Source organism: Colias philodice, chromosome 8 (genome assembly GCF_061535455.1).
Source record: "Colias philodice isolate Cphi_HAF_F1 chromosome 8, ilColPhil1 Martin Lab GWU primary, whole genome shotgun sequence".
In the NCBI taxonomy this organism is placed as follows: domain Eukaryota; kingdom Metazoa; phylum Arthropoda; class Insecta; order Lepidoptera; family Pieridae; genus Colias; species Colias philodice.
This window is the reverse complement of record NC_143093.1, coordinates 11,828,766-11,856,057: the sequence shown is the minus strand read 5'-3', so window position 1 is coordinate 11,856,057 and position 27,292 is coordinate 11,828,766. Positions and strand designations below refer to the sequence as shown.

The window sequence follows — 27,292 nt, the reverse complement described above, 5'->3', positions numbered from 1 at the left end:
TTAAGTAGCTCTGCTCATTGCTGTATAACATATCTTTATTCTAACATTTGAGATTTCAAGCAAATAAGGTAAATGTTGTGTATTCTGTGGTTTAGATGAGTTTGTAAAATACGTTATTCAAAAAAAACGTTTTTTTTTGTATTATTCAGTATTTTATACGTGGCATTGAGGTTTGTATTTTTACCAACAAGCAATGTTTAAAAAAAACACAAAATAATTTATTTTACTCGTTTTATTCATTCAGATTAAATAAACAATCTGACAAAGCAGCTCAAACAACATTAGCCTTGCTAGTGTTAGCGTTGGCTTCGTCCTGTTTGTTGATGTCTATTTTATTTTTATTCTCTTGAACCGTTAAATCCTTCTTAACGGAAGCCGACAGAGGCGGTATGAATTTCATGGTTTTGAAGTCATTTCGAATTTCCTTGTCTCCAACTATTTTTATAGTACCTTCTTTATGGATATCTTTCTTCTTCATTATTTTTCCCAAATCCAAAGCGATTTCCTTTTTCTGTGGAAACAAGAGTAGTTCGACAAACTTATGTTTCGTCGGTGAAGTCTGAATGTTGAGTGGTTTATTGGCAATCAGGTTGTCAATGAGGAAGGGTATCGGAAAGCGGCTCGACGGCGCGGGGTTGGCAATCATTTGACTCTGTTTTGGCCCGAATTCGAATACAATTGAATCTTCTCGCACCTGAAATAAAAGTTTAATTTAAAGATACAGGATACAGCTATAATAGTTTGTAAAATACAAGAGTAGGTACATAAAAGGATTCATGGTTCAATAATGATCGTATTGTTTGTATACGATATACTTTCTTAATAACTCAGGCCCCGGAATCACAGACACAATAGAAAATCTATTGTGTCGTGGACCGATCGGGCCGTTCGGGGCTCAATGGGTTAAAAGGTATTTGTGATTTTATGAAGCTGCGATATAATAATTATCATTATTTAGGTACTACATATTTATTTAAGTACCATAGTTTACTTGGTAAAATTTAATTGCGGGCTAAGAATCTTCATTCTTCTACGAATGTATTGAATACAATAACGGGTCATGGTAAATTATTGAAATATAAATATTTGTACGAAATGCCTACCTGTTCATGAGAGTCACAGCATAGAGTGGACATGCTGGGTTCGCGGAACGAGAAGAGGTCGTTGTTGGTGAGGATCCTGCTGAGAATGTCGGAGGGCTGGCTGCGGGACGCGTCCTTCAAGTACTTCAGGCTCGAGCAGGGACACGGCTCGTCTGCTGCCTCCGAAGGGGTCAGGAACGTGTTTGTATGTGCTACGTCCGGCTTGAGATCTGAAATCATAAAAAAATATATTAAGCTAATCTTTAAAATAATTTTTGTGACTCGTGGTTTTATAACACACTTCATATTATATAAATAAATATTAAATACATCATAATAAGGTATATTGTAACATGGGTAAAACATAATATTGCATTTATGACTAAAGTCTTTCTAACGATAATTCCCAATATGCCATTGTCGCACAAAGTTATCTAACAATATCTAGGCTTAGATCTAGGCATTTCAGAACAATTTCTAAATACAATTTAGCCTAATCTATAACTTTAAAAATAATATTAGTGACATTAATGGATAAAACATTTATTACCTTGCGGTTTCGCGTTGATATAGAAGGCGATATCCATCTTGCCAAGATTGACCAGCGAGTTGGTGACGGCTGGCAGCGTCTTGAAGAATCTGGTGTCCCGGCCCCGCGCCAGCGACAAGCAGACAAACAGCAGCAAGCGATACATCGTCACCTACTTCTAGTTAATGAATGTACTTAGATACTATAGAACGGTGGATAATTATTATTCGGATTAAAATGATTCATTTTTTGCCAATTTTAATTGTTTAGAATTTCCTTATATTATACATAACTTAGGAATTCGATAAGCATTGTAGTAAGTAGATTTATAGTCTGCTTTTCAGAAATAAAATTAAATGTTACGATAAATATAACCTCAATTAAACTAAAAGATATTATCGAGATCGATTCTTATCATAATTGAAATTAGGTAAAAGGCAATTTTCATTGAAAAAGCAAATAAAGCGTAACTTCGGCCACAATTATTAGCGTTCAGAAATAGAATTTTCCAGGGATTGTTTTAAAGAGCTAACAGTTCCTTACAATAGGGGCGCGTTAACGAAAAAACTTTATAATACCGTTCTCCAGGAGTTGGGAATTTGTAGAATTCTGCGACGAGACCAGAACGAATAACGATTCGTTTGAAATTCAGGGCAAATCGAATTCCGACGATTTCGCAACATCGATTTGATCGTTTATTGGATTCGGGTTTTATGGACATGCTTGCGTAATCATTTTCATTTAATTGTGTTGTTTACTTTTCGCACAATTTTAAAATACTTGCCGAAGTAGCGCTCTACGCGTTATGTATATCTTGATATAATTCAGTCTTATCTAATCAATAACGAATTATCTTAATATATACCGAGAGAAATTGTATTTTTATACCACTAACACACTGATCACTAATGCGATACAAAAATAAAAACATCTAAATTTATTGTGACACAATATAGAGCATCACAGTCTTTACATGGAAGAATAATAAAGAGAAAACTTAAAAGAGACAACACTTTATATTTAAATTCGTTTAATTTCGTACACGTAACTTAAGGATTCAGGGGAATAAGACACGATGTATTACCTAATGAATAAAATATGTGAAATGTATATTAATATGTTATTTAAGAAACCATTTAACTCAAATTATAATCTGGAGCTCTAGTGAATGAAAATATATTATAAATTATAATTATTATGATGAAAACAAAAATATAGAAACACTAGCTATGCTTCGCGGTTTCACCGTCATAGCTCCGTTCCTGTTGGTAATGATATTTTAGCCTATAGCGTTCCTAGATAAATGGGCTATCTAACACCGAAAGAATTTTTCAAATTGGACCAGTAGTTCCTGAGATTTGCGTGTTCAAACAAACAAACTCTTCAGCTTTATAATATTATTAGTATAGATTAAAACTTATATACTTACTCTTAATAAAAATTCGACTCTGCCATTTCTACACGTTTTCTAGATTATCTATACAAGTACAACTCGGATAATAAAACAGAGTGAGAGACCTAGAACTAGGCATGAAGTTTTTTTTCAATCTCAGTTTTGTAGATCCGATTCAGAATTTGCAATTACTTATTATATCGAGTCTGTATGAATGAATTTCATAAATCCATTGTCAATAATTATATTGATTATTTCGATATTGGATATTAATATCCAATATCGAAATCATTTTCGTTGTTCAAATATGAAGTTTGTGTGCGCAAGTTACTGTAGCAAACCCGTGGCCCCAAGTGACTCTTGCAGACCTTTACCAAATTGCCAATTTAAAAATAACGAGTCATTTTTACTTTTTATTATCCCCATTTCCCTTCATATTTGTTTTAAAGACAATAGGGTAATGAGAAAAAATTAATACAATATTATTCAACCAAATTTAAAGATTTTATTCAACCAAAAGATGTCCAATAATCCCATTATTGATAAATTATTAGTGTAACAGCCAATAACCGATTTAGTATCTAACCCGTTTATATTAACCGCATTGTCTGCGGTTTACAGAAACAGGCATAACCAATTTATTCCTTTACAGTGCGTTTTCCATCGGCGAAAGTAATAAAATGCATTTAAATTGTATTTATTTATAAACATTGATTTGAGTCGTAAACATTCGCCAATCGCGTCCAATCGCAGCGTGCCGCCCGCAGACCGCCGCTCGCAGCCCGCTCATGGAGCCCACGTCTCTCGCTATTCTGGTAGGTTATGGCCGATAACTCATTTGAGTCGCTTTTGTGATTTATACTCGTCCAAATATCGGTAATAATAATTTTACTGTAGTTCTGTACGCTCTAAATACCTTTACAAGCTACCTTAAAAATTTAATTATGGAATCAAGAGCAGGTTATTTTCAGGTCACTTTCTACGATATAGCTCCTGATTTACCTACGACTCTCTTAGCAGCGAGCTGCTATACAAAACGATGCGCTAGTGTTTTGTCCAAATTACAAAGAGAATTATATCCGTGTCTCAACAAAGTTCAGTAAGCAAACATGCGATGGTCCCAGCAAGTTGTGTATTGACATTAATGTAATTGGTGTTGATTGTATCGTCTCTGTCAATACGCCGAAGTTAACATCTCGAGTGAGACGCAGACACTCGTTTTAAATGTAAATCAGTCAAGCTGTTGTGTTTCAGAAGTTCGCGCCAAATATTGTGTTAAGATAAACTTAGACTAATATTATTAGAATTAGGAGTGGATCCACAACGAGCTTTATGTTCATTATACAAGAAGATAATGGGATTGAGTAGTTAGCTAATTTCGAATTTGTCAGTTTAATTTTTAGTGAATACTGAATCACGTTTTTGTTCAGATTCATGTTTTTATTTATGTTGGTGAAGTAAAACCTTTGGAAATAAACTTTTCTATTTTGATAAAATTTAAAATTTTAAGTATAACCTTTGAGACTTCATTAATCATTGCGCATTGCGCTTTACAAATTAAAACTGTAGTTTCATATTTTTTTGTAAATTTAATGAAATGAAAGTAGACGTTTCATAGTAATGAAAGTTTATTGATTTTTGATAAAATATATTGAATATTTAAAGGCGCTATCGTGGAGCATATTTGCTGAGCATGTAACGGCAGCTTCCACCATGAAGCCAGCACTCGATCCCAAGCGAAGAAATGACATCGTTGACGAAGCCTTCCTAGAACAAAAGGACATTCTCCTAGAAATGGTATTAATTTTGCTTTAAAGGAATAGTTTGTAAAGTTTTATGGGCTATAAATAAGGAGCTCAAGACAGTTTCGTGCCTCTTCTTCATTGTATATTTTCTTTGTGGTTTAGACTTTAAAGGGAACTTTTTCTATGAATATGCTTTTTTAAGTAAATAAAAAATTCGCTTGCACTATGTAATGTCCAGTTGCACAGTAAACATCTTTGATTAGATATTTATATTTCATTGTAAATTTTATATACTTTATGATTAATAATTCTACAGCTAGAAGCAAAGTTAAAAGAAGTTCGTGACAAGCGAAAGCGCAAACAAGATCCACCATCAGATGGGATTAAATGCGAGAATCTCCCAAAAAACATTGATTTGAAGATGAAAGCACAGGGTTTAAGTGCTGTTGGGGACACGGAAGCTTTTCTCAAATTCGGAGAAAGTGGTAAAGACAATTAACAGTTTATCTACAACCCTGATTCTATTCTATGCCTATTCTATGCCAACGAATAGTAAGGTCTCAATGTTGAATACGTGATTAATCCAAGTACAATACAATTTCCATTGTATTTGAATAGAATGCTTAAAATATAGACCAAACGCTCCGCACGCTAAAGTGTGCACATCAATTGGCCATTTCCAGAATTACCCGGTGCACATAGTATGAGAACGTGACATGTAATAGTTTCTATTTTGGCCAGCCGTGCGGCACTAGGTGCGGCACTCCGGGGCCTGTTAGCTGTAACGTATGGAGTGAGTGCGGTTTGGAGCTGCGACAAGCTGGGGTATCGGAGGTCACAGTAATTGCCTTGCGGTCGATTTCTGATTAATCTTTACCTATATCACGCGCTCGTGACACATCCGCCAATAAGACGATTACGTCGCCGTACAACTTAAGCCTGATTATAGTTATTTTATTATTACAGATATGCCTTCCGAACTTCAGTATCATTACTGTAGGGTAATAATAGTCGATAATCTCAATCCAGAAATGGAATGAAATACATATAAATATAATATATATATTTTTATTAATTACACAGCAATGAAGCAGTATTCGTGAATGTAATTAACACACATTCCAGGGAATAGTTCTCTGGTGCTGGAGTCCACAGGAATCTCAAACGTGGGGCGCGCGCACGTCCAACTTGACGTGGGAGACGGCGCTGTACATATTCCGGGACTTCATTATCTGTTTTCGGGTAAATAATATACAGCTTAACTCATAAATTAGGGACTAAATTTTAAAACGCGATTTGGTAAATATTCCTTATAGAGACAGGCTTCATTTAAGTACAATATAAATTTAGGTAAAGTTTAGTTGCATTTTTTAGCAGTATGTTTCTGCTTACATTCATAATTTTATTTGTACATATATGTAGGATCGGGGCCAAATGAAAAACACTTTGAACTTCTTGAGATTTATTTTCGGACCACAATCTTAATTTTTAGAAAACATCTTACAGAGAAACAGCCGTCTTCACCCACGATCCCAATGAAAAAGAGAAAGATCATTCCTCATTCGCTCTCTACTTCACATTCACATTCACTCATTGATTCGCTCATAGTTCTTCCATTCTAATCATCGTTCAGAAAGTAATCTTACACGTTCAGAAACATCAATTAATCATACATCTCACCTCATCATCCCACATATATACTTTTCAGGCTACATATATACGCACCTATTGCATTATCGTTGGTAAACATAATAATACACAAAGTAGACTGTAATATCTCTGTTCATTTATTCAGTGCACGCTTGTAGTAACAAAACGCAGCCGCTACTACCAGGCTATTTTGTATTAATAAATAAATTCCTTTGCTGTTCCAACTACAATTTAGAACTGTTATATTAAACTTACAGGTGCTGCAGTTAGAAGTGTGTGTGAGAAACAAAATATAAGTGATATTAGAAATGAAATGCAAAATAAACAACTAGAGATCGTAGATGATGACTTAGAATCTCGAAGACAAGGCTCTAACGCGACTGATAGTAAAACCATAAGGAGTAAAGCAACTAAAGAGTCAAGCAAATCCGCGGCTAAGGTCACTGCTGTGAAGACTACAAAGACGACGACCACTACAGAAGTTACAACTATTGAGAATACAAGTCCGATCGAAAGGGACGCTGACTAAGTTAATGGTTCATTATTAAAGGCATTGTATAAGAAATGTGTTTTATTTATAATTTATATACCTCTTTTTCGTGTACCGAAATCAACAGTGATTTTATAAGTATCTTATAAAATTTTGCAGGTTGTTTAGTCTTAAAATTGTCAGTACTTAAGTTTGCTTAATAACAAAAATAACTACGTTAAAAACAACCGACTTCAAAAACGGAAAAGTCAAAATAAAAAAGATTAATTGATATTATTAATTACTATATTATATTATTTGGATGTGCTATTTATTAAAAAGGTTTGATGTCGGTGCACGGGCTTAATACTAATTGCTTAGTGCTGGGCACCGACTTCAAACCTATTTAATAAATAGCACATCTAAATAATATGTAGTAATTAATAATATCAATCTTTTTTATTTTTGACTTTTCCGTTTTAAAAGTCGGTTGTTTTAACGTAGTTATTTTTATTTAATACTTTTTAGTGTATTTTTCAACACGAATCAAACGAGCCCAAACTCGATAAAGTTGAGTCAATATATTACTGAGTTCCTATTCCCTACCTTACCTTTCGATTCCATCATCAAATAAGCTCTATGTCATGATAATGTTTCATTGCTATCCAATTTATATACGTATACAAAATTTCAGCTCAATCGGTTACCGGGAAGTGCTACTTAGTGTACTTGCTATATTTCAATTAAGTCATCGAGATCAGACAAAAATGCTCATAAAATAAAAACTACTGGGCCTATCCTAAAATTATCCTAAAATTTTTATGGGACCAATTCGACACCATTCCGCATCAAACAAAAAAAGAATAACGTATATCGGTTCAGAAACCACGGAGAAATCGGTGTACATACATAAAAAAACATACCGGCCGAATTGATAACCTCCTCCTTTTTTTGAAGTCGGTTAAAAACGAATCTAGAGACTAATGTATTAAAGATATTCGTTATGTTACAAGAAAAATAAAACATGTTTTGTGGTTCATTTCGTGTTCAGACATTAAGGATATAGATAAGGAACGATGTGCGAAGATTAACAGTCTCCAGATGATATATTACGATACATTTGGTCGTAATACATAGTTTACTTCTACAGTAATCATTATTATTAAGCTGAGCTTTCTGAATCGATTACGAGAATTCATTGTGATATTATAAATACACTAGGTTTCCGCCCGCGGCTTCGCCCGCGCAGTAAAAGAAAAACCCGCATAGTTCCCGTTCCCGTGGGATTTCCGGGATTGCGTCATTTTCCCGGGATAAAAAGTAGCCTATGTCCTTTCTCGGGTATCAAAATATCTCCATACCTAATTTCATGAAAATTGGTTCAGTAGTTTAGGCGTGATTGAGTAACAGACACACAGAGTTACTTTCGCATTTATATTAGTATGGATTACGTTGGTAGCAGTGAACACTGAACATATACTTATATAAACATAATTTATTAATGAAATAAATTTACGTGAAGTTATAAATGTTATTGATATAACAATAATTATAGCCATGAGAAGGTTCAATGTATTAATGCTAACTAAAGTAGTATAATTTACCTATTTTTTTTTAATTTTGAATACTGAAGCTCTGAGAAAAACACAAAACAGAAACAGATAATATCAAATTTATGGAGATTTCAGACATGTCTATTTTACATACTAGCAAAAATTCCTAAACCTACAATGCATGGTATTGACGAATATCAACTAAAACATATTTATTTTAAGTAGTTGATATTCACACAAGCTATAGTCTACGCTCACATACAAGAAACACGTTTCTAGTTATCTAATCCACTATAATCGGTTACCCTTGTGTTACTGCACAGTGCTGCGGCGGCGGCGGCAGCGGCGGCGGAGGCGCTGGGCGGGAGGCGCGCGCCGCCGCCCCTGCTGCGGTCGCGCACGCTGCCCGCCATCGTCGCGCCCATCTCCATCCTGCACGCGCAGATCGACCCGCGGCATGCCGGTCAGTTATCACTATAACATATCGAAACCTGTAACCAAGAGTAGTTATATATGTTTTTTCCATCGAAAAAGAACGGATACTCTACATGACACTACTCTACATAATATGGTCGGCTTTGTTACGACAACCTTTAACAGAAATCTGTGTCGATACTTATATATACCTACATACTTATACAAAGGAATTTTTTTTTAATTTGTTATCTTTAAATTATGAGCTACTAGGTAGGTCATGTATTTTTTGTGACTAACATAATATTAATATGTAGGGTCAACCGGGGCAAATGCAACTAAAAAATAACAAGTGTCAAGTTTGATCGGTTGCAGTTATCTCCTTTTATATTTGGTCATTTATTTGACCCATTTAGTGATTTTTGTATTTATTCAAGATTATTTTCAACCAATCAAGCAATACAGTAGTCTTATAAATAACTGGTAGTGAGAATATTTCCTAAAATTGGTAGAAAAAGTTACATTAACCCCTAGTCGGGGGTAAATGCAACTAACTGCCATAGCTCTTCTTCTATTTCATATAAAACAACGAATATAGAATATATTTATGAGATTTCATGTTATTCATAGGATTTTGAACTGGATTACCGTGTAGCAAGAACGAGTTTTCAGGAAAAATCTTATTTTTCTGATTGTGGGGCAAATGCAACTATTTGTTAGAGAATTAGTGTGGGGAATGCAAAAAACTTATTCATCGATATATTTTTATTATTCTATATATATATTACTTAGGGTGGAGTGAAAAATATTTTTTTTGCATTTTCGTTTCGGCATACCTGTAAAAAGATGTCATTATTGCTCATAAATACACATGCAAAATTATACTTTGCAGATGATACATTAGAGGTGCCCCCAACATCATGAACTTTCAGAAATTCAAAAAATTTAGTCAAAAATCATTAAAGTTTAATTTTGACAAATTAACGCTAAATCAGATTCTGTGTTATCTCGTTGGTTGCCAACAGGAAGATACAGAATACATAATATTTCAATATATAAAAAAGTGGCTATCGCTGGCTACCAGTGGCTCTGGTCGGTGGCCCGTTTGCGCCGACTCTTATTGTAGGAAACGTTGACTTTAAACAGTGCCGTTAAGGAAATAACACTAATGTTAGTAATATTTCTTAATTACATTTTACACGTAAATACAATTAAGATCATAATTTAATATTTTTGATGTGAGTTCTATCTATAATTTGGCTTTGTTACAGTAAAGTGTTGTAAGTCAAAATACGACAAACGCCATGTTGTCCTGTATTTTGTTTGCCAGAGAAGTACCCAGTGTCTCAATTACCAACTTGTACTGATGCTAAGAAACTATTACTTATTTATTAGATATGAATTTAAACCTGATAAAATAACAAAATTCATGATTTATCCGAAAGATTAGCTACGGAAATGTTTGATGTGTGGCGAAAAGCATCGCTTCCCACTATTAGCTTTAATAGAGTACTACAACATATTCGACACACCATATTCGATGAATATAGACGCTTATTATAACCTTATCAAGACCGACAAACTAACAAAAAAGAACAAGAAAAGATAACTGAAGTATTTTGTCACTCAGTACCAAAGGTTATTTGATATTTGAAGTTGCAAATGCATTTTTTTTAACTCTCTTGTACTTGCTCAAAAGATTATACTGACTTAACTATGTGGCAAGAATGTAAGAAAACTGAGCCTCTGACTTCTAATTTATCTGAAGAAACCTTAAAAGACATCGTGAAAAGCGGTTTGACTACGTTTCAGAATATCAAAGATTTTCTATGCCTTGCCCAGGCCGTAAAGCATATTATCAAATTGGTGACATAAGCTTCAAGTGCAGTTTGCTGAAAAAGTAAACAAAATGATTTTATAATGGCAAGAGCATCAGTATCACGACTGCTAATGCCTAATTTTGAAAAAAAAAAACAGCGTTATCTATACTAATATTATAATCTATACTAATATTATAAAGCTGAAGATATTGTTTGTTTGAACGCGTTAATCTCAAGAACTACTGGTCCGATTTTAAAAGTTCTTTCGGTGTTAGATAGCCCATTTATCGAGGAAAGCTATAGGTTACATATCATTACGCTTAGATTAACAGGAGCGGAGCCACGCGGGTGAAAGCGCGAGGCAACCGCGAGCGCAGCTAGTACTAAATAATTACTTATTTCTGATATTTTCATTCCTCTATAATATCATTTTCATTAATGAAATACGTTAAAACAACTAATCAGGCTATTATTTAGTGTATCACAAAGTAGTTTGTTATATAATAGACTTGACGGCCATAAAAATACTGTGATTAAAAAAGAAATCAAAGTTTGCGAAAAATCATATTTTTCTAATTTTCAATTGCGTTGGGGCACCTCAAAACATCAAGACAGGTAAACAATATTTTGTATGCTGAATTCACTCATTAAAAGGCACCTTTCTGTCGCTATGCCGTTTGAAAAAAACAAAAAAAAAATTTCTTTCATACATTATCACTCCACCCTAATATATATATATATACAATAACGTTATCTATACAATAACGTTGCGATCGTAGATGGCGCCGCATTATTTAGAGGAAAAACTCATGTACCTACTTTGATTTACCACTTTAAATCGCAACAAATAAAATAACAGTGTACTACCTACTAAGTCAATTTTAGTTTTTGGTCAGAACAAATAATATTCTTTATGTTAAATATTGTTAAAAACGTAAACCAAACAAAATACGTTTATTAGTTAATCAACCGTTTACTAAAAATTACTTGAACAATCACAGAACTATCCTACCTATCGTTTTTAGTTACTTATATTCTTTAATCACGCTTTATCTAATTTGAATTTTACTTATGAACCCGTCTCTGGGTATAATATCGAAGAAATAATCGATGGTTCTTCTTTAATTAATCATAAAGAAAATATATTTTGACTACCAAGAAGGATACATAATAAAAATATCGACACTGTCACATCACTAGTGTTTTTAGTTTCATACAAAAATATAAGGGGCTATTGTAACTAACCTCACAGTTGCAATAACCCCACAGTGAAATTTTCATGAGGCAATTGTAACTGCATCAATAACACAAAATAGAGTCAACTAACGCACTAAAAATATAAATGAAATATGCTTAACGGCTTGTGATAATCGCGTCCAATCAAAAACACCTGCAAAAAATCACAACTAAACAATTTTTTTGTCTGCAAAACTCGACACCTGTTTTTACGCACACCAACTTCAAAATAGCGGTTTGACACAATGGCCTATCAATCAAATAGTTTTCATCGTAGGGGCACCATCTATTACTTGAAAGATTTATTAGTCGTTGAGCTATTGAATCATAGGTGGCGATTTATTACAACAACTCTAATAAATTAGTTATGATAACTAGTTGCCATAGCCCCATAGTTGCATTTGCCCCGGTTGACCCTACCTATAATTTTATCCTATAATTTAAGTTAAGAAAAATCTAATTTGTTCTTTGCAATGCAAATTCAAATTGTTTTTAATGACGTAATTTATATACTAAATTCCAACTTGGATACTATTACGGAACACGAAGGACTTCTTATCAGGAGATAGTTAACCCCAACTTTAAATAGGATGCTATGTGTCGTGCTGCCGGCGCGTTTATCTACCCGTTCCCACTTAGTGCAGCTCACGCTCGCACGCGACGTCTGCCTGGCATCGTACCTTCATACTTGGGATATATCCTTATCTATAATAACGTAGTTAATGTATATATGGTCAGTCTTTACAACGATTGAACTTCTGATAAAGGGTTTTTGTTAGCTCAGTTGAGCTTGTGGGTCACCTGTTAGAAAGTGATATTATCTGATATGAAAATTAACAAAGGCAAAAAAAAGCGCCTCTGTAAATGCGTTGTGCAGTGCTACGTGCAACGACGTCATGCTACGTGTGAGCGTTTGTCATATTTCCGTACAATAGAAATGTATCTACATTGACAGCTGCTACGCATATATCATGGCTTCTGTTTCATGTTAGGCTTTATAATATAATGCACGGATGGAATGTCACGATCCATGTAATTGTGCAATGCCCGTAAGCAATTTTAAATTCAAACATGAATTTTGTTTCAACTTCATTTAAGACAGCTAGACAGTAGCTCTTTCTTCTCTTCTCTCTTAAATCGAATGAATCCTTTTATTTCATTTCAAAAAGGCTAAATATGAAGTTCTAAACACAAATTAAAACAAGTACACCCAAGCCTACTAATTAAAAAAAAATGCCTTGTATTGAAGAAATAGGACTATTGAGAAAAGCATCTCTAGATTTAGTAACCGTGTTCTATAAAAAAATAAAAAACAAGCGACGTATATTCCCGAAATTTCCACTTATCCGAAAAATCAGTAAGACGAAAGTAGGGCGCAAGTAGCCTACAGGTGCGTAGGCTGCGGCGGCGTCGGGCGGCGTGAGGCGGCGCGGCGTCGCGCGGCCGAGCGGCGCCGCAAACAGTCGATATCTTGATTAGCATAATTACGCTTCTGCACTCTCATTGCCACTTCCAAGTTATGACCGAACATAACAAAACTCACTGGTGCATTTATTGTCTTTCAAGTACGATTGTGTGGACATTAATATGGTAATGCTTATGGCGAGCTGTTATCTTCTAAGGAATTATTCTTTTCATTTATAGGTAAATAGTTTTTTTAGATATTGGATTTCAAACCTTATTGCCGATATTTTTTTGATTTGATGATAATGTATGTCAACGTTTAGATAAACATTGAACAAATGAAGTTCTCTTTTATAAAACGTGACCATTTTCCCTGGCGTTCACTATTACGAGTGTGATAAAATGATTGCTAACTGTAATTCATATGCCTTGGCTTGACTGTTGAAATTTCCCTCCAAATGAATAAATGCACTGATGTTCAATGAGATTGAAATTATCCAGCACATTAACAAGTGAGCGAGTAGGAGTGAAATAAAATTAATTTCTTGTAGGTAGTCGTTATGGAGATAAACTTAAACAAGTATTAATTAGCAGAGGAGTGAATAATGGCACTTCACAACTGCTGCTGCTTCGTTTCGTACACTTTATTGTAATTTATTTAAATTGAGCATTTGCATGTACTCGCTCTAAAGTTGGAACCCACCTTAAGTGACATTAGATAGTTAGTTTTAGAACGCCACGTTATCTCTACTTTAGAGAGGTAGTTTAGAAACTCGGAAATTATCTATCTAATTGACTGATAAGATTAAGCTATAGAATAAGAAAGGTTGGAAAGTTTAGTAAAAAATTGTATTTATTTGAGTTTCTGAAAATTAAATTGTAATTAACATTACATTTTGAAGTTCACTACTTCTAGGCATTTAAAATTGTGTTACTATTTTTATTACTTTCAATTTGATATAAACCGCTTTTCATTTGTAAACTATCACCACCCTAAGTAACCACCACACGAAGAATATTCGTTATATGACATCAGTTCCGCAATACCGCATAATCAAAACGAAAATGCAAAAGAAAATTGTGAAGGTCAAACTATTATCGCGAGCTCCACCTAAACATCAATTAAAGTGAACTAGAAAATCAAGTAACATACGGCAATGCGGCAGGAAAGCCGGCGTCATATCATGAGTGATGTGCGGTGCGATAATCTGAACCCCCCCCCCCCCTCCTAGCAGCTCCCCCCGGGCTAGCCCGCGATTAGCACGTCCGTCGGCTTTAAAGTGTTTAAACTTATCGTCGGAGGCATCGCAGAAACTCAAGTGGACTTTGTTCAATTTCAATGAAACTTTCTGGAAGTTTCGAGTACCGTTGTCTGTTATTTTTTCGTGTTAGTTTGGCATGGTTATGTAAGTATATTATTACAATAATTAAAGTATAAATTTTATAATTAAAGTAGTCATTGAATGGTAGAGACGGATCAGTCACTTTAATATTTTCTAATTAACTATTTCATTCCATTAAATTATAATTTAAATTTATCGTTGTAACTCTTGTAGGTACAAATAGTATACTACTTTTTCTATACTTTTCTACTGAATTTCAGTAATTGTTTGAGAAACATTTATAGTGGAGAGGTACACTTGAGATAATATCGTGTATTCCCTTGCAACTAAGAAAGGTTTCAGAAAAGTAAATTTAACAATATCTTTTCTACTTAGGTTGTTTACGAAAATCTTAAATGATTAACTTAATATTTTTATTCTAATAAACTATTATTAATAGAAGAAATGTGATGTTTTGTGTATTTAGATCAATTATTATAATTGATTGAACTTGAAATAAAGTGCCACTTTATATCATTTTCATAACTTGGTTTGAAACAAATGGTAGATACGTTTTATCTAAGTCCTACCTGTGCGAGACTCCGATCCACACTCCGATCAAAGTTTAATAATTTTAGTCAAGTCTTTCTATTTTATGCAAACGTTTTAAAATATATTCCCTGACATTTTCCCAAAGGTATATTGTTCAGCTCACTTGTTAAAAAAGTCCGTGTCAGTAATCGTTATAGAACAACAAAAATTTAATTAATTTAACTATTGAGACAGCTGGTTAAATAAATAGATTTTCGTATACATACATACGAGAATGTATGAAAATTAATAACCCTTAAACGTTACACTCCTCTTTAGTCGTTTAATAATTAAGAGGAAAAGTTGAGTTCACATATAATTAATTAATGTCCGAAAGGGTCCAATAATGAATATAATTAAGTCAGAAGCAGCTGTTAGCCAATTACTGGGTTGCGAAATTAGAATCCTGCGTAGCGTCCGCATAACTCACGAGCTTCGGGGTTAATGCATGAATTTACATGAACTCATTATAAGATCGACTTGAACCTAGACCACCTACAAGGTGAGGTCACTATACATTTTGAATGTCTATAGGTATATTTCAGTTTAAATGCAGTAAATCAAGTGCAGTTTACAATTATATGGCCACTGGACACGTTAAAAAAATTCGGACCAGAAAAGAAAACAGGTCCTCTTATTGGACAGGTCTCCATTTAAAGGATGAAAATAATTTTGAAGCATGCGAAGAAGTTGATGGTTTTTACGATCCCACACAGGTACCTTAAAATAGAAGATCGAAGACCGAAAACTTAACATCTGCTTTCTACATATTTTCGTCATGTTGACGTATCTGAAATTTATCTTCCGGCGACATTAACAGCATGGAAGCAAGAAAATTATAAAATAGAATATCAGGTTCTAACATGAAAATGGATCATGTATCGAAATATGACACTAAGTAAAGCTAATGCCTCACGATGGGCGTCACTGGCAGCGCGCCAGAGACCGTTAGACCTCTGCGACTTGCGGTGGTCCTCTGGGCATGGATAATGTCCTCTATCGCCAGTTTTATGAAATTATTATGCTATCTTACTCGTTTAAACATTAGAAAATGTGCAATAGTTAAACATAGTACAATTTTATCTTTTTAAAACTTATAGTGAATTTTAGAGGATTGTATGATTTTTCTTTACATTACATTTACCGTCAAATGTGGCTACTTGACCTTTACTTGGCAACTTGACCACACCTTCCGTTTAACAACAAAATATCAAATTTTGTAGAATTGAAAGCAAATTGACCTAACGTATCGATGTTGGTAGGTTTTTAAAATATTAATTGGCAACATATTTTAATTTTAAAGCGGTAACGCTGTTGGTTCTCGCAATATAACGTATCGAAGTGTGACTGTGACTAAGGATCTTTTGCCGGTGTCAGTATTATTATGTTTGTAGAGCTTAAACTGCACATCTCAGGTGAGTACAGTTTTGATATGTTGTGTAATAAACCCTAGAGATTGATTTTACAGTGGGAACTATCCAACTTTAGGCTCATCTGTCGAAATATTTGCTTGGGCATTGATGCCTCAGGTTAGGTCAAGTTGCCATTGACCGCTGCGTGGCAACTTGACCTACGCCTAGGGTTGACACAAAAAATAACGTGACTGCATTTTTTCCTTTTTTTATCTGTTTCGAGTTTTGCATAGTAAAATCAATAAATTTGCTGCAAATTTCGGACAATCCAGATACTTATACTCTCTTTGATGACAACGATTTAGCATATTTCTAATGAAAAATAAATGTTTCCTTACCTATTAATAAATACCTATAAGTATTAAGTAATATACATATACATATGTATTAAATTTAGTTTAATAAATAAATAGTTCATTAAAATTTGTGTCTTGTTTGTGACAACCCTATCCGACATGTAATGCTTTGTATGAAATCATTACAAATCCCGTGGCAACTTGACCAGGTAGCCAGAGCCTAACAGTTTATTGTAAAGCTTCGGGCTGCAATATTTAAAAAGTCGAAGAATTAAAAAGTAATAGCAACTTAGCCTAAAACAAGAATGTTAAGCATCTACCTATGAAAACTGATGTGCAAGGTCAAGATACCACATCAGTGTCAACTTGACCTGTATTACGTTTATTTGTAAATAATGTCAGATTCAATATATTTTAAAGAAATACCTAGTAAAAGTGAATGATGAAATCATTCATGACATGAACAAATCATAAAATGTTAATAAAAGTTTAATATAAATAAGTTAGCTAAGAAAAAGTAAAAAAATGTGGTCAAGTAGCCACATTTGACCGGTACTTAGTTTTTCTGATCAATTTCACAAAAATATCGTTATATTCCGAACCGTGTTTGTTGTTTTTCTTACCTAAATGTAAATTGTATAATATGGTAGCATTTGCGTGGTCTGTGGAGACAATGCAACATCCCATTAGCCGCAAGTGCGCTCTCCTTTGTAGCGGATTGTTTGTGGGATAAACATTTGCTGATAAACACTGGAGCGTTCTGCTGGCCGCTGGATAACTTTGTTATTATTCCTATTTTTCATTGTTATCATTTATCAATGATACCATTATAGGACGATTTGTGTGCGTCAGTATATTTTGTAGATAGATTCTGATGAATTAAATATTAAATTAAATAAAAAAGTTTTATTGTCATAAATTTGATGTTTGGTTCAATAAGCATAAGTAATAATTATAATGATTTCAAGTAGAACGCAATCTGGGGCGTGTGCGGTGTGAGCGCATGCAGAAACTATTTGTGAAATAAACTGAGAGGGCAGGAATGTTGTCGACGTTTGTGGAATTACGAGTTTGTAGGAATCTGATGTTACTTTAGAAAGCGTCATAATAGTTTTAATCTCTACAATTAATTTTATTTCATTACAAAAAAAATATCAAAAATATATTATTTCTTTTCACTAGGTATGGCTGATTACATGAATTGTATGATGGAACCTCGGAAATAAAATAAAACAGCCTTTTGGGTTAAAGTCTTTAATTAGAATGAAACATACACTTATATTATATTGTTTTGCATTTATTTAACTTAATAATTATGATATAACACAACGGTAGAGAACCTAACTACAGATTGTATACAATATTTTGAAATTTTTTCCTTCTTCATAATGCAATAGTATTGCGTGATTACACAAAGGTTTAGTGAGGTGTTATGAATTTTATATTTTCACTAGCTATGCTCCGCGGTTTTACCCGCTGTGCTCAGCTTCTGTTGGTCTTAGCGTGATGATATGCCTATAGCCTTCCTCAATAAATGGGCTATCTAACACTGAAAGAATTTTTCAAATCGGACCAGTAGTTCCCGAGATTAGAGCGTTCAAACAAACAAACAAACTGTTCAGCTTTATAATATTAGTAGGTATAGATTGTACGAAATTACATTTACAGATGTAAATACCGCATCAATAATTTACTAAGTACCACATTTTAGTATTAGGTAGGAACACGTAATCTTCGAGCATCATTATTTAATTAATTGGTATCACGGAAGCATATTGTAGATAATTGCAGTAAGTTGTAGCTTGTAACAATGGCGCAGTACAATGCGACGGAAAAGCTTTCTGCTTTTCTTTCACAATGCAGCAGCTCGTAACCGCTCGCTGTAGGAAACATACAGTTCAATTAAAGTTCAGAAAATAGTTGCGAACATTAAATAATCTTTGAACGAATACGATTTCTAAGTAAGTGCTTCTCACCTATAAATTCATCACCAGAATTTATAGGTGACTGGTGAAGGACTAGTCTAAGATAAGATAAAAGTAAAATGTTCTCGAAGTGTATTGAACTTCTTCTAATAAACATAATTTTAGTTATGTTTTACAATATCAATAGTAGACATTTCTGAACTTTACACAAAAGTAACATTAACCTATTTAATTACTATCCCGACTATAAAATAGAATGTGTTAATTCGTTAAAATTGTCCAATTTATCTATTTAATGAGAGGCTTTCCCAAAACACTTAAACGTAGTAATACTCCACCAGTAATGCTGTAATTAGTAACTGACAAGGTCTAACTGCTAACGGGCGTAGACCCCTTCTACATTTGGTCTACGAGGATAGCTATGTAATTATTTATTCATGATAATAATCATAATAGCATTTCGAATGGATTACTTTACTAACCCGCAAGAAATAAGGACAGAAAATGTCAAGGAAAAGTATTCAACAAATTGAAACAATCATAAATGTGAAAGTCAACATGAAACCCACACAATGTGGTAAAGTTAAAATAATTAGATAACATTAGGAGCTAATGCAGCGAAGTTAATTTTAACAGGGAGTTGAGAGTAGGCCTGTTTCGTAAATTTATGCTGTGCGGGTGACAGCACACCCCCCCCCCCTCCGCCCGCGTAACCCCCCGGGCATCCCCCACGGAGGGTCAAGAGTTGAGATTTACGAATTATTCCAAAATTAGATTCGTTATGCTAACTCGAATTTATTGTATTTATCTTGTTCCTTTGTTACGAGCAAGCGTTTAACGTCTGCTGTAAATTTAGATGTATATCTCATTAATTCAGCGATTCTTATTCCATAATGAATCTGTCCAGGATTGACATTATTGTATCAATCAGGCCAAAACGAATTTTGTAAACGATTACGATTTATTCCCCAAGTAAACCTATTAAAAGTCCTCACTTTTAAGGGAGGAAATTAGTGATGATCGTTCTGGTTCGTTCTTTAGTGGAAGTTTATCCAGCTCTTAATATCTTCTGACTAAAGAAAATAAAATAAATTAGTAAACAAGTTTGGCTGTTTGTTTTACACTTGTAAAACTCAACGCGAAAGGGATAAAACGGATTAAGGTATAACTTTATTGAGATGAGCATCAAAACAAAGTTTTAATCTTACCGAACATTGCTGTATACATGATAACTTTTTAATGAAAATTGGTGTACAGATACTCACTGACTTAGATTAAAACAAACGATATTTTACCCCAGTTTTAATTTTGATTCTTCTGTATCTTGTTTTATCCGGGAAAACGTGGAAATTACCATTCTATGACGTATCACAATAGAATTTTAGAATGAAGAAGTAAGAAGAAAATGTCATAATAACAAACACGTTTACTGAATTGAAAGAAAACGCGAGCAGACGACAGCGCTGTTTACACACTCACTCCGTCGACAGGAGCTCTATTTGCATTTATATTGCAAATATAAACAAACAATTCGTAACAAAAGGTTCATCTATGCGATTTAGCAAGCTCTGAATTTACTTTCTAGTTTCGAATTCATTCATGCAGTGGACCACTATTTTGGATATCTGTTTCAGAATCTGAAAGGACTAATTCTCAATTATTATTTATTATAATATACTAGCTGCACTCCGCGGTTTCACCCGCGTGACTCCGTTTTTATTGGTCTTAGCGTGATGATATATAGCCTATAGCCTTCCTCGATAAATGGGCTATCCATCACCGAAAGAATTTTTCAAATCGGACCAGTAGTTCTTGAGATTAGCGCGTTTAAACAAACAAACTAACTCTTCAGCTTTATAATACAAATATTATATAAGTATAGATTATAAACATACTAAATTCAAGCCATAATTCTTAATCACGTTCTTCGTAAAAAGCATAATACAATAATATAATACAGAATACAAAGTGAGAAAACCTCAAACGCCCGTCAATATTTAGCTCTATAATTGCAGTGCCAATTTTCATGAATTCGAATGGAATGATAAAAGTTAATGTAATCCGAAATCAACTTTTTCTTAGCTTTGCATACCGTTGTAAACTTTCTCACAACTCTCAAAGTGCCCGGCCTTTCGGATTTCAATTCAGCTTTTCGTAATAAAATAATCCTTTTTTCTGTGGAAACTTTTCTTTCAATCACACCCTGTCAAGCGTAGTGATTCCTGGATCGTTGATTTATTTTTGTCTGTGTTTAATTAAAATTGATGAGGTAAAATATTTATTATCTTATGTATGCATTTAATTTTAATTTGGTACATTACCTACCTAATATTCTGTAAAAAATATGTATAGCTGAAACTGTATTTAAAGATATGATGTGTAAAAAATTTGAGAAATCTGTAAAAAATATAAAAGGAAAAATCAGTTCTACAATATACTATATAGGTAAGCAGCTTACATAAGAGTCTTAGAAAAAGTTAGAGCAATCGCTTCCATAGATCAAGTTATAACGGTAGCCCGGGGCTTGCGTGCGTCAGACACACAACTACTGACCTTTTTCCAAATGTTCTCTTTGTATAACGCATTAATACTTTTGTTTGCTGGCATTCGTTTCCGCAATCAAACAAATATAAACATTCGCAATGAATTCAATCAACGTACACTGTACAGTCCATGAAAGTATTTGATATATATTTTGGAATAAAAAATTAAAAAACGTCTGTTAAATAATTCAAGGGAATTTCTATAAATACCATTATGCCGTTTATCCGCGAATTTGTAATTAATAAATTTAATCCAATACCATGCCAAGAATGAATTTATTTTAGTTAGTTACAGGTTATTTATAGTATTTGAGTATTTTAGTTAGCTCTCTCGTAATTTATAAAATAAATTATTCACATTGCAAAGATTTTTATAGCTCCCTTTAGCATTAAAAAGGTAATAAAACGTGTTATCGTTTCTTCTAGCAGCTTTATTAATCGTTATAGTGTATGAAACAAATATCTAACGTTAAACCGTGTTCGTAGAAGCGAAGTTATCGCTCCGTTAGCAGGCAGCCGCGCGGCAAATTGGCTTGATGAAGCAGCAAGCCGCCAACGGCTACGCTTGCTTGACCTGCGTATTAGAACCAAAAAGCTTCTTAATTACTTGGCCAACAATTATGTTACTCCTAATAAGAACATTATTAGTTGTAGAAAAAACAATTTGTAGAGTATTTGTTTTCCAACCATACCCTGCACAATTAACAATTGAATATCCCTTGATGATTATCATTACAATATCTAGTCTTAAAACGCGAATATATTGAAATGGAAACTCCGATATACCAACATCTGTAAAATGTATACATAAAAGATCAGCCTAATATAATGGTTAAACGCACAATAATTGAGAATCTCTTAGGTACATTACAATTGCGTCATTTTCTTCTTTGTGAGCGGCGGTTATGCACAGGGCTAAATAGAAATAAGCGGTAGAGCTATCAATCCCTTTATTACTTGCACATTAAACTACAAAGAACAAATACAACTATTACTCGTTTAAAGTCGGGTAAAGTAGAATATTCTTTCATCTCCGAGGAATAAATCTTCGTCCGCGAGACAGCGGCGAGCAAACACACGAGGCAACAAAACAAACAAACTAATTCGATTAACCGCGCTTTTCATATTAATATGAACATGAAAATAATTTTGTATTTTCAAGGATTGTGTATGTGCGAGTTTAGTTTACTTATATGTATGTATCTTAACATCAGTTCTGCACTATGGAACTTTGGAATAAACGTCGGCACCATGTTTCTGATTGACCATTGAGTGAGGTGGACATTTAAAACAAATACGCATTATTTGATGATAATGAAATTAGAAATTTAAAACTTCTTAATCAAATTCTAATTTTCTATTAAATTTCAACAACAACAGCCTGTTAGTCGTATTCCAAACATAAATTCAAAATTATCCTGGCATATTCACCTAAAACCTTCTACGTACTACAGGGTCAAATTCTGGTGAATGTATATGACCAACGGAATGGTTCAACGGAAAATCTATGTATTCAACTACGATATTGGGCATCGGATATATTTATCAATGATGAAACTCCAGGCTGGAGCGGCGATATAACGAGGTCTCCTATCGCCAGCAAACTCGTTGTTATCATTCCGACTCCTTGAACTGCGCTAAATTAATTAACATCGCTTTTAATTTCAATTCGGAAATAAGTTTTAGCAGTTTCGAAAGTTTTTAGCTATTTTCAAAATGTTTTTGTTTTTCAATAATATTTATTACATTTTTCGAAGAAAACTTGTTGCATAATATAATACTATTGTTTTTGTTTGCTATCATCACTAATCAATCTCAAATTAGTCTGCACTCTGCACCTAAAAATCCGGGTGATACAATTTGAAATATTTTCAGAAAAATTGTTTCTCGAATAAACATGAATTTAACATAGAACGTAATAATATTATGTAACGTGAAAACTTCGACTATCGTACCATATCCACACTTGTTTACTACTGCCAAAGCACATGTTTATGCTCAAACATCAACTTCGCTTATTCATTCACTTTCAATTTAGATTTTCTCAAAGTTAAGCTGTAAATTCAAAAGTAAATTAAATGATCTTCTTTATCCTCAAATTAACGTCAAACAGTTTCAACGGGACCATCGCATCGTCAAGAGACTATTTGAACCAAATTTCGATCAGTCAATATCGAATCATCTCAATTCTCGTCTACATAATTATTCCCAGCTTACATTCTCGAACATTCTAGTTAGTTCGACAGACGTTTATGCTAAGATTGCAGTATATTATCTAGATATAGGATATCTCTCGTCAGCTCACGTTGTGGTCACATCGTCCTTAGTGTGAGTGTTAATGACACTTGTGTGGAGTGCAGGCTACATCGCTGTACACAATGTGAAATAACCATTGAGAACTTCTTATATTATAAGGTCTTAATAAAATATGTTTTAAAAAACTCTACAATAAAATCAAGTACATATTGAACGAATTCTCAATGTAAACTCCGTGCAATTCCATTAATGTCAGCAAAATTTTACTAATAAAAGTGATTTTAAGAAAGATTTTCTGTGCCGTATTTATAAAGGTTCCGTATAAAGTGCTCGTTGATTTGTTGGACGACTCTCAAAGCTTCGTGCAGTTACTGAGACGGCGTTATTTCTGTTCAATCTTAACAAAATAAAAATACAGACTTACAATATACTTCTGATTAGGCTCATTTGTAACTTTTAGGTCAAGCTGTCTTATTTGTAGATATGAAATTACATTCAATTCAAATAATTTCGAATGTATTAAATTGTCTCAATCGAACTGCATAACGTGTAAAACTTTTATAACAAACTAGCGGTCCGCCCCGGCTTCGCCCGTGGTACATATTTATGTTTTCTCTACATAAGAAGTAAGAACCATCCTGGTACTTCAAGGAATATAATAAAAAAAGAATTATCGAAATCGGTCCACCCGTTCTCGAGTTATGCGCTTACCAACACATTTTGCGATTCATTTTTATATTATAGACTAGCGACCCGCCCCGGCTTCGCACGGGTGCAATGCTGATACTAAATACACTACAGAAAAATTGTGAACGTTGTATAGGTATAAAAATATAGCGGCCCGCTCCGGCAATACATAGCCGGGCGGCCGCAAATTTTAAATCTGTAATATCTTCGAAAATATTCACTTATATCATACGGTGTAAAGGACCATATAGATCTATATTAAATGAACAATGTATCCATGGTATTTAATTGGTTAAGGATTAATGCTGTATTGGTTAAAATCGCTTCGAAAATTAGCCATTATTTGTCGTAAAAAGTAAATGACAAAAAAAAGTTATTGTGGGTTATCCATAAGAGATAGACATATACCATCGCGGACTTTTCTGTAGACCTTTTCAATGTGTATAATACTTAGTACATTATTTTGATAAAACTCGTAGGGTTCAGCCTGCGTTTGCAATGTAAGCGGAATAAATGTAATTTTTTACGACATCACATTAGAAACCTCAAAAATAACAGTACTTCTCCACTACTTAATGGATGTTATTATACATATAAACTTTCCTCTTGAATCACTCTATCTATTAAAAAAAACCGCATCAAAATCCGTTGCGTAGTTTCAAAGATTTAAGCGTACAAAGGGACATAGGGACATAGGGACAGGGAAAGCGACTTTGTTTTATACTATGTAGTGATGATACAGGGTGTCCCACTGTTGGTATACTAAGCTCAAAGAAGGTTATAGTTTTGCATACGCTGAGTACGTAAAAAATACTTATAAAATTCCAGACGCATTTTTTTTTCAAATAGATGAATTCTTAAAACTCTATGTGTACACCCATAATAAGCAACCCGCCCAAATTTGCCACCAGCATGTGAGCTATCGCTTAAGATTATGTTTTCATAGACAAAATGCTCACATTAGAGAAGCGGTATATGCCTCCTGTGCGAAGTTAGAGAAGAAAACGTGGATTTTCAGGAAAAATTTAGCAAAAAATTTTTGACGTAATTTTGTTGTTTCAGTATTTTTTACGTGATCAGTGTATGCAAAGCTACAAGTCCCTTCACGCTTAGTATACCAATAGTGGGACACCCTGTATAGTCTCATACGAGTGATGTGCTTTAGTCCAGAGGCAGAGGAAACAAAGCTCTCAATTAGCACCATAATATTATGTAGAGCGCAAAAATACGTGCGAAATATTTTAATTTCAGACAACAATATGCATTGTTGTACTTTAATTACTGCATGAATATTGAAACTGCATATCGGAGTTTCTGGAGGATAAGTTTTCTCGCAGTATAAGTTTTGCTTAAGTATGTAAAATTAAATTGGAAAAGCAAAAGTTGGGCGGTTATTTAGCGCAGCGACGGAAGATCGTGTTGACTCTTTAGCGACCTAATTCCCGAATCGCAAATAAAGTGCTCTGACAAACAACATGTACCTATAGACTCGTACAACTTCCTTACAACTACCAATGGAAACTAACTGCCAGCCAGTCTGTTAGATTGGTCATAAATCCTCCCTGTCGCTGGAGGATTATTATAAACTTTTACGAAACATTTAATATAGATATAGAAATTAGTGTCATTTTCTTCATCTGTTATAGTAGGGTGCAAGAACTGGTCAGAATCCTGAATGCACTTGATAGCTAGGCTCATTACAATGGAGAAATCGGAGAACTGTTAAAATGGTCGCTAATAAAAAAATATCTATTTGAGTTTGAGTATAAGTTAAAAGTTTATATTTGATTCGATTCGTATGAAAAAATATAAAATGCAGAACTGCAAGAGCAAAACATATATTTTTCCATTCGATATTTTGAATAGTGAATTTCAAATCAAACAATAAATTAATGCCACGTGCCACTAGTAACTACGCATAGTTTCTTACTTGTTTCAAATAGTTGCCTGTAGCAACGGAGCTACATACTTCAGTGGTTTTGTTCAATTTGAATAAATAGTTTATTTACATACGCTTTTGTCGGCGAGGTTGTTAAACCCAAAGAGGATAACTGGAAAAGAAAATTGCCTTCATGATGATTTTTATAGACAGATAATCATTGTGAGTCGCGTAAGAATCTACTCGTTTGAGTACTAATAGGATTTTCTTTGATTAATTTTGCATTTTTTTCGTCTAACAATTTTTATAACGATTAATTGAATATAATAACGATGAATTATAATACTAACTGTATAGTTGTTAAGGCCATTTTACTAACAACTATATGGATATTAAATTTATCTGAAATAAATGAAATAAATAAATAATATTTAAACTCAATTTGGACATAAAACATACCACAGTCCACAATTAAATAAATCTGCTAATTATTACCATTTAAGGAGGTACTGCGTCCTGTTCACATTTTCTTGGGAGTTTCTTATAAATGATTTGATGTACACTCAATTATTATCTATCATATGCTCCTTAGTATATTCTATTGAAACAACAGTATTTTCGATTCCTAATACATTCAAGAGATGTTTTAGAAAATATCAATTTTACGAAACTAGCTTCCACTCTGAGTAAAAATATCTACAGTACCTAGTAGCGATGCGGTTTCTTAGTTCTCGTTTGTATGAATATATATTTGAAGATGGGTAGTTGCAAAGATCGACTAGAAAATATACATTCACATTTTTATTCTAAGAAATATTTCGCTGAAATAAAATGTGGTATTTTTCTTATATTTGTACTCGAAGAAATTATTTGCAAATACACAAATATAAATAAAATAATACAAACAATATATATACGATTCATGTTAAAATAACTATAACTCTATTCTTGACATTTTTCCACGTAAATTACCAAGACTTAGAAAAAATGATCAGTAGGTAACTCACAGTATACAAAAACATCGGTCTATAGAAAATCCACGCACGGTTTATTATAATATCGTCCCTCCTTTCCAAGTAGCACACA

At 33.6% G+C, this 27,292-nt stretch overlaps 2 protein-coding genes and 1 long non-coding RNA gene across 3 annotated transcripts in view; 1 reads left to right on the top strand and 2 right to left on the bottom strand.

Moving 5' to 3' along the window:
* Nucleotides 1-271: 271 nt before the first annotated feature.
* Nucleotides 272-2,294, bottom strand: LOC149486853 (uncharacterized). The gene is made up of 4 exons (XM_089697866.1): nucleotides 2,190-2,294; nucleotides 1,633-1,783; nucleotides 1,104-1,312; nucleotides 272-694 (listed from the first exon to the last, which is right to left on the bottom strand). Exons 1-4 carry the CDS (start codon nucleotides 2,292-2,294, stop codon nucleotides 272-274), a joined length of 888 nt encoding a protein of 295 aa, XP_089553992.1.
* Nucleotides 2,295-3,758: 1,464 nt separating this feature from the next.
* LOC149486852 (uncharacterized) lies at nucleotides 3,759-6,928 on the top strand. Its single transcript, XM_089697920.1, has 5 exons — nucleotides 3,759-3,819; nucleotides 4,670-4,801; nucleotides 5,066-5,234; nucleotides 5,875-5,991; nucleotides 6,657-6,928. Exons 1-5 carry the CDS (start codon nucleotides 3,793-3,795, stop codon nucleotides 6,926-6,928), a joined length of 717 nt encoding a protein of 238 aa, XP_089554046.1. The 5' UTR covers nucleotides 3,759-3,792.
* A 4,454-nt stretch (nucleotides 6,929-11,382) lies between these two features.
* Nucleotides 11,383-27,292, bottom strand: part of LOC149486837 (uncharacterized) — a 332,103-nt gene continuing 316,193 nt past the window's right edge. The window contains exon 3 of the long non-coding RNA XR_016315994.1: nucleotides 11,383-12,324. This is a non-coding gene — a long non-coding RNA (uncharacterized LOC149486837). The remainder of the gene's footprint in view (nucleotides 12,325-27,292) is intronic.